The 8728-nt window shown below is 40.0% G+C and overlaps 1 protein-coding gene across 1 annotated transcript; it reads left to right on the top strand.

The window, feature by feature from the left end:
- Positions 1 to 333: 333 nt before the first annotated feature.
- On the top strand, positions 334 to 930 carry LOC148197010 (uncharacterized). The gene has a single exon (XM_088093571.1). The coding sequence runs from the start codon at positions 334 to 336 to the stop codon at positions 928 to 930; it is 597 nt and encodes a 198-aa protein (XP_087949697.1).
- Positions 931 to 8728: the final 7798 nt, after the last annotated feature.

Raw genomic sequence — 8728 nt, 5'->3', positions numbered from 1 at the left:
CCAATATTGTTGGTTTTCCATAGTTCTAGAAAGAGTTGGTTAGGATTTGTTATTATGTTATTTGGCCTGCGTGCCACCTGTCCGAGAGAATATTTTGAGTCATCAGCTTATATGTTTGTACTGTGCATTGGAGAGGGAAACGAAAAAAGTATTTCATTTCTTACCTTGCCTTTTCTGAGGAGGCAGCCTGACCTCGAATTCAGTGCTTTATATTTTTAAGTATCATTTGGTGCTTTCATTGTTTTTTTCTCTGTGGCTGAGGGTACCCGTTCCACGCTCCTTTCTAACAAAATCGATGAATTGCTTTCTCAGATGTCACTTTTTTCTACTCAAATGACCGATATGCATAATCGACTCTCTCTTTTGGAAACTCAGCATACCACTCCTCCTTCTTCCCCTCGCCATCCTCACTCTTCCGATAATACCTCTTCTCAGCGCCACTTCTTGAAACTAGATGTTCCCCACTTCGATGGTACAGATCCAGTGGGGTGGATATTCAAGATCTCTCAATTCTTTGAGTATCACAATACTCCAGAAGAAGAACGCATTACCGTGACTTCCTTCTACCTTGATGGTGTTGCCTTAGCTTGGTTCCAGTGGATGTATCGGAATGGTCAGATCCTCTCATGGCCTCACCTCTTACAAGCTTTGGAAGCCAGATTCGCCCCCACTGCGTTTGAAGATCCTAGAGGTAAGCTCTTTAAGATGTCCCAAACTTCCTCTGTTTCTTCTTACCTCACTGAGTTCGAAGCCACCGCGAATCGCGTCACGGGTTTGTCGCCGCCTTTCCTTCTGAGTTGCTTCCTCTCCGGTCTTAAGCCAGAGATCCGGCGTGAGGTGGTGGCACAACAGCCTCAATCGTTGTCCACGGCGGTGGGCTTGGCCCGGTTACAAGAGGAGAAGTTGTTGGATATCTCCAGGGTGCAGTGACCTAGGCCACTCAACTCTTGGTCCTCTCCCCCATTGACCCGCACCGTTACCGTCGCTCCACCGCAACAACCTCCAAGAGCTTTTCCTCCCTTGTTGCCTACTCCTACCCCCAAGACTCGTTACCGCCAATTAACTGAAGCTGATATGGAAGAACGCCGCGAGAAGGGGTTGTGCTTTAATTGCGATCAGAAGTATTCACGGTCGCATCGGTGCCCAGCTCGTTTCTTCCTTTTTATTTCTGAGGAAGATGACCCAGTCAGTGGCTCCCTTCCGGATCCACCGTTTTCAGATCGGGATCACCTGTGGACTTGTTGGACCCTCCAGCCCAAATTAGTTTACATGCTTTATCGGGTACTGGAGCTCCAGAGACACTCCGATTAACGGGCCACATTGCACATCACCCGATCCGTGTGTTGGTAGACGGGGGTAGCACACACAATTTCATCCAAAAAGAAGTAGCTACTCGTTTGGGCTTGGCCCAATCCCCTACTGCCCCCCTTAAGGTCTTGGTTGGGAGTGGGGAAGAACTGGCGTGTACACAAGTTTGTCCTTCAGTGGAGTTATTGATCCAAGGGCATTCGTTCCACATTGCTCTTTACGTGCATGATATGGGCGGATCCGATGTGGTTCTTAGGGCCCAATGGTTAAAGCAATTAGGGCCCATCTTAATGGACTATCAAGCACTCACTATGAAGTTTGTATTCAACCAATCCATTATTGAGCTTAAGGGAGATTCTGGACCGCAGCCCACCTCTCTTTCCCTACATCAACTCAAACGGGTTGCTCGAGCAGATCCAACAGCCCAGTTTTTCTCATTGGTGGTAAGGCCTTCTTCTACTCCAAACACACTTCCAGATCATCCTAATCCTAAAGTACGTGATTTACTTTCTTCCTTCACATCACTTTTCTCTGAACCTTCTTCTCTACCTCCACCCCGAAATACTGATCATGCAATTCCGTTGCTCCCTAATTCACAACCAGTCAATGTTCGGCCTTACAAATATCCGCATTTTCAGAAATTTGAGATTGAAAGACAGGTTTCCAAAATGATTGCCTCTGGTTGGATTCAGCCAAGTTCAAGTCCATTTTCTTCTCCGGTTCTCCTTCTGAAGAAGAAAGATGGATCTTGGCGTATGTGTGTGGATTACCGCGCTTTGAATGCCATTACGGTCAAGGACCGTTTCCCACTTCCTACGGTAGAGGAGTTGTTGGATGAATTGGGTTCTGCTCGATGCTTTTCGAAATTGGATTTGACTTCAGGTTTCCATCAAATCCGCCTTCAACCCTATGATATTCCCAAGACAGCCTTCCGGACTCACGATGGACATTACGAATATTGTGTAATGCCATTCGGATTGGGCACGGCAACATTCCAATCTACCATGAATGATATTTTCAGGCCTCTATTGCGTAGGACAGTTATTGTCTTCTTTGATGATATTTTGGTATTCAGTGCTGACTTTGATCAACACTTGACTCATCTGCGCCAAGTATTCGAGATTTTTGCAAGTAATAGTTTCTTCTTGCAACCTCACAAGTGTTCCTTCTTTCAGACACAGATTGCATACTTGGGGCATATAGTTTCTAATGGGGGAGTGTCTCCCGATCCTGGAAAAATTGAGGCTATGGTTAAATGGCCAGTTCCTACCTGCACCAAAGGGCTACATGGGTTTTTGGGTTTGACCGGTTTTTACCGGAAATTCGTTCATCATTATGCAGCCATAGCCCAACCTCTGACTGATCTACTTAAAAAGGGCAAATTTCAGTGGTCTACCCATGCTCAGAAGGCTTTCGACTCTTGAAATCTGCCATGACCAGCATCACAGTCTTAGCTTTGCCGGATTTTGATAAGACTTTTTATGTCCAAACAGATGCATCAGGGACAGCCATGGGTGCAGTTTTGACTCAAGACAATCGACCAATTGCTTACTTTAGCAAGGTCTTCTGTCCTCGATTGTCTAAGTCCTCCGCGTACGTCCGAGAGCTCCACGCCATCACTAGTGCAGTGAAACGATGGCGACAGTATTTGTTGGGACACTTTTTCATCATTCAAACTGATCAGAGGAGTTTGAAAGAGCTCTTGACGCAAGTCATTCAGACCCCGGAACAACAACACTATCTTGTAAAGTTGCTGGGTTATGACTACGAGATTCAGTACAAACCGGGGAGATTGAACGTGGTGGCGGATGCACTTTCGCGATCCGATTGTCCACTTCAGGGTGAGTTACATATGCTCTCTACCCCACAGTTTGTGTTCTTAAATGAGTTGAAGGAATCACAATTATTGGACTCTGAATTCATTCTTATGAGGGATAAAGTACTGTCGAATCCCTCCTCTTATCCTCTTTTTCGTTGGAATGGCGATTTGCTTCTGTATCGTGGAAAGATTTGGATCAGCAATCAGTCCAAATTTATTCCCTTACTGTTACGAGAATTCCATGAGACTCCTGTTGGGGGTCATGCGGGGGTCAGCAAAACTTTGAAGAGGATCAGTGCTAATTTTTTTTGGGGATCCATGGCTAAGGACACTAAGGCGTTTGTTTCTCAGTGCGTCGCTTGCCAGCAGACCAAGTATAGCACAGCAAGACCTGGGGGACTCTTGCATCCTTTGCCTATTTCTTCCGGAGTGTGGGAGGATATCTCACTAGATTTTGTGACCGGACTTCCGCCATCTAACGGTTACACGATGTTATTGGTAGTAGTAGACCGATTTTCGAAGGCAGTCCATTTGGGGGCACTTAATTCGGGCTTTACAGCTTACAAGGTGGCAGAGTTGTTTGTCTCTATGGTGTGTAAACATCATGGGTTGCCAAAGAGCATCGTTTCTGATAGAGACCCGGTTTTCATTAGCCGGTTTTGGTCTGATTTATTCAAGTTCAGTGGAACGCTCCTTCGGATGAGTTCCTCATATCATCCTCAAACGGATGGGCAAACTGAGGTTATGAATCCTACTATTGAGCAATATCTACGTGCCTTTGTTCATCAAAAGCCAAGTCTTTGGTTCAAGTATCTTCCATGGGCAGAGTATCATTACAACACTTCTTGGCATTTTGGGTCAGGAGTGACTCCGTTTGAAGTGGTCTATGGAAAGCCACCCCCATCCTTGCCATCATACATAGAAGGTACTTCATCAAATGCTGGTTGTGATGTTGTCCTTTCTTCTCGGGAAGAGATTTTGTCCCTTTTACGTCGCAATTTGCTTAAGGCACAAAGTCGCATGAAGAAACAAGCAGATTCGAAACGTAGGGAAGTGGTTTTTGAAGAAAAGACATGGGTTTATTTGAAACTTCAGCCATATAAGCAGGTTTCCATTTCTGGTCACAAGTATCATAAGCTAGCCAAGCGCTTCTATGGTCCTTATAATGTTATTGAACGCATCGGACCTGTGGCTTACAGACTAGAGCTCCCTTCATCATCCAAAATACACAACGTTTTTCACTATTCAATGCTGAAACGTCATGAAGGGCCAATTCCTACTCAGTTTGACCTCCTTCCGCCTGACTCAGTGGATAGCAGTCCCTTGATCACCCCTCTAGCAGTTCTGGATTTGAAAACAGTGCCCATAGATGGCACCCCTACGCGTATGGCCTTGGTTCAATGGCACGGGCTGTCTCCGGATGATACTTCTTGGGAGAAGTGGGACGAACTCAAACTGATTTATGACCTTGAGGACAAGGACCTTGTCGAAGGGGAAGGTATTGATACACAAGTTGGTAAGGGAGCTGATTCTAGGCCCAAGAGGGTGTCTAAGAAACCGTTGGGTTGGGATGATTTCATTCATCATTAGTGGATTACGTCTGTTTGACCTTTTTGTCCAATACTGTTGGTTTTCCATAGTTCTAGAAAGAGTTGGTTAGGATTTGTTATTATGTTATTTGGCCTGCGTGCCACCTGTCCGAGAGAATATTTTGAGTCATCAGCTTATATGTTTGTACTGTGCATTGGAGAGGGAAACGAAAAAAGTATTTCATTTCTTACCTTGCCTTTTCTGAGGAGGCAGCCTGACCTCGAATTCAGTGCTTTATATTTTTAAGTATCAGTTTTCAATTCTAGTGCTAATTTTGGTTTAAAAATGCTACATAATTGGCTATAACAGGTGTGATTTGAAGCATCTGGTTTTTTCTGTCCATTGTGAATGTTTGAACAAGTTTATTTTACCATTTCAAACCTGTGTGCACGGTTCATTTCGTCAAATTTGAGCCTACATGCAAAATCACTTCCTAAACCATCAATTTTGCTTAAATTTGGAAGTGAATTAGTGATTTTTGAGTGTAGTGTGATTCCTTGTTGTTTCAATGTTTAAACACCTTTAAATTGATGATATAAAGTTGCTTGAATCATCACTTGAGCTTTAGAAACACTGCCACTCATTTTTGGGTTTCAAAGCACACTTTTAAAGCCATTTTTCTGGTGCAGTTTTCATTTTTAGTGTTGTTTGATTTTGTACATTCTTTAAATTTCAATTCTGGGTTGGCAAGAGCTGGTTACATGTTTGAAAATGGAATTATATGATCAAAAAAGTATAATCCAATCATAAAAATCATTTGAAAACCAAGCAATCCAGTTTTGAACCCCAAAAAAGTTAAAATCACAAAATCTGCACTTCTTTGGAGACTTTCATCAAACAGTTGCATTTTTATCAAACACCTTACTGCACTACTTTTGGCTCTTCGTTTTTTATTTTTCTTGCGTGATTAATCTGATCTAGTGCTTCTCCTAGGTTCCTTTTGTGTCCCTCTATTGATTCAAGGCTTAAAATCATTTGAAATCCACTTGTTTGGCCTCCAAATTGTGCCATAAAGTCTGTTACCTGAAATTAAAATCGGTGCAGTGCAGATTTTTGCTGTGACTGGTTTAGTGTGTGGTAGGGTGTTGTGACGTTTTGGTGAGGCTTCCAAGGTCCAAAATTCTTGCTCCAAGGGGGTAGCATACTAGGTAATGGAAGGGTTGCTGAATTGGACGAAGAAGTAGCTCTAAAAGCAGCAATTTGGCTTGATTTTCAGCCGCATTTCACCAACTTGGAACCACTTTTTTAGGTTCTAACAACTCAAACTTTGAGTTTTACCTAATTCTTTCCTAGGTTCATTTCACTACTTTAGACTTGTTAGGATGTTGACATTACTTAAAATGAGTCTATATTAGGTGAATTGACAATTTCTCACCTTATAAGTACACTTTTTATAATCTAAATACTCAAACTTTGAGTTTTAGGTTATTCTTTGCTTTTCACCACTTCAACAACTTTGTTTGGTGAATTGAAACTTGTTAAAACTCAAATTTAACTCAAAACCAAACTGCTACTCAAAATCACCTTTCTACTTCCCAAAATTGACTCAAAATTGGTGGTTTTGGAATTGATTTTGTGCCTAAGCCATTCTGACACTTTGCTAATCATTTTAACAGTTTTAACTCATCAAAATACACTTGTTTTAACTCTAATTAGGCATAAAACAGAACTGCAACTCAGATTCACTTTGCAAGTTCCAAAAATGGCTCAAATATGATGGTTTGATATACTAAATTGCATACAGGTCATTCTAACTTCATATCAATGCTTCTAACAACTTTAATACATCAATTTGGACTTGTTTAAACTTCCAAACATCACAGAATGACAGCAGAACGAAAAAGGACCTGTAATGACTCAATTTTTGAAAATGTTGATCAACCACAACACCAAATTTGAGGTTTAGGGAATTCTTTGCTTTTGACCACTTTCCTAGCATCATTTCACTACTTTACAGTTGTTAGGACGTGTATAATAGACACTCTTAGGTTAGTTTAGATTAATTCCCAATTTCTCACCTATTTAGTACACTTTTTTAGGTTTTAAGTAGTCCAATTTTGCTTTTGTTGTTATTTTTTAATTGAGACTTCATTTTTATCTTTCTTTTATCTTTTCAAAGTTGTGTAGATAGTTAGTTTACTGTTTTGAGTAGTACTTTAATACACTTTGCATTGTTAGCACTTTTAGTGTATTCTAGGTACTACTTTTAGATTCTAGGTTGTAATAATTTGAGTTTTAGGTACTTTTTGTAGTGAGTTCTTAATTAGCTAGGTTTTACCATTCTAAACTTGTTAGGAGAGTTTCTTTCTAGTTTCTTTTCCTAGTTTAGTGCAGTTTGCAATTGTAGTACACATTTTTTGAGGTTGAAGTAGTGATTTTTAGAAATTGTCTTAGGAATCACTTCTACACTCTTCTCCTTGTCATTTTTAGTCCATTACAACTTGTGTAGATAGTTTTAGGTATCTTTTACAGATTGAACATCTTCATGCTTAACACATTTACCCTATTCTACTGTATTTTAGGTGCCCAGTGGTCAAATTTTTATTTTATTTGTATTTTTGAATTGTCACCAAAATTCTAACTTTGTTTTATGTTTTAAACTTGTCTACATAGTTAGTTTACTCTTTTAATTAGTACTTTAATACACTTTGCATTCTTAGGACTTTTAGTGTATTCTAGGAGGGACAATTAGGTTCTAGGTTGTCATAAGCAACTCATAAGCAATCAACAACCTCAACTTGCCCAAACACAGAAACCTATACTTGTTAGGTCATTCATTATCAATTTAAAGTCATTTAAAATATGTTAGAATGGGTACAGGGGCAGTACTTTAAATGTCAAATATCCCTATAGGAAGTGTGATTTGTATCCTTTATCAGATCATAATTGTGGCTACTTTTACACTTTATATGTATGCATCAAACTAATTTTGGCCAATTCAAACCTGTTTGGGTGTTAATTTTGGCCAATTCGTGAATTATACAGAACCTAGCTTTTGCTACAATCCAAACCAATTACAATGCACAATTTTGAAAACAGACTTGAACTTTCAACTTTGCACCAGAAAAATTACCCAAAATTGGTGGATTGAGACTCAAAATTACACAACAGTGGCTCTGGAGTTAATCTGAACAGTTTAAAAACTTTGTTTGATGGATTTAGACATGTTCAAACTCAGAATTTACACAATACCAAACTGCTGCTCAAAATCGCCTTTATACTTCCCAAAACTGTCAAACATCTCAGAATCATAGCAGAACGAAAATTGACCTGTAATGACTCAAATTATGCAGATTTTGCATCAACTACACCACCAAAATCAAGTTTAACAGATTCAAAAGCTAGGACAGCAATAGAAATGACAATAAGGAGTGTAAATACACTAGAACAATATGGAAAACAGCAGCTATCAGATTCAGAACTCAAACTTGAAGTTCTAAGAACTTTTGCACAGTGAAAAGCAAGATTTTAAGCCAAAACAGCAAGTGCTTCTGGTTTTTAAGGCAACCAAGCTATGCTAGATGAATTTCATTGCTTGTTATGGTTTGACATACCTATAGCAACCTTCAAAAACACCAAAGAGTGTTGTACAAAGCACCAGAATAAAATTACACAACTGAAAACAGATTCAAAAAGCTTAAACCAGAATTGAAAATTCATGCAGAGTTAGAATCTGAAACAGATTTCTAGTGCCTTTTCTCATATCACCAAGGCTAGAATAGGTTCTCATTGCCTCAAATTAGGTGATATATAGCTACACTTGCATCTGAACTCAATTAAAACCCGAAAATCAAAACAAAAGCAGATTAACTGAAATGAAAACAGTGGAAAAACTGCATCAATTAAGAGCACATGACTAAAGACAAACTGAAATTGATTTTAAAACTAAAATGACTAAAATCAAGAAGATTCAACTATTAAAATGCTAAAATAAACATGAGAGAACACTGAAGACACAGAAACAATGAATGAAAACTCGAAATAAAAGGAAAACAGTGAGCACCAAAGCTG

The sequence above is a fragment of the Vigna umbellata genome, chromosome 6 (assembly GCF_029865625.1).
Source record: "Vigna umbellata cultivar VRB3 chromosome 6, Vumbellata_1.0, whole genome shotgun sequence".
Taxonomy (NCBI): domain Eukaryota; kingdom Viridiplantae; phylum Streptophyta; class Magnoliopsida; order Fabales; family Fabaceae; genus Vigna; species Vigna umbellata.
This window is presented reverse-complemented; position numbering and strand designations above follow the sequence as displayed.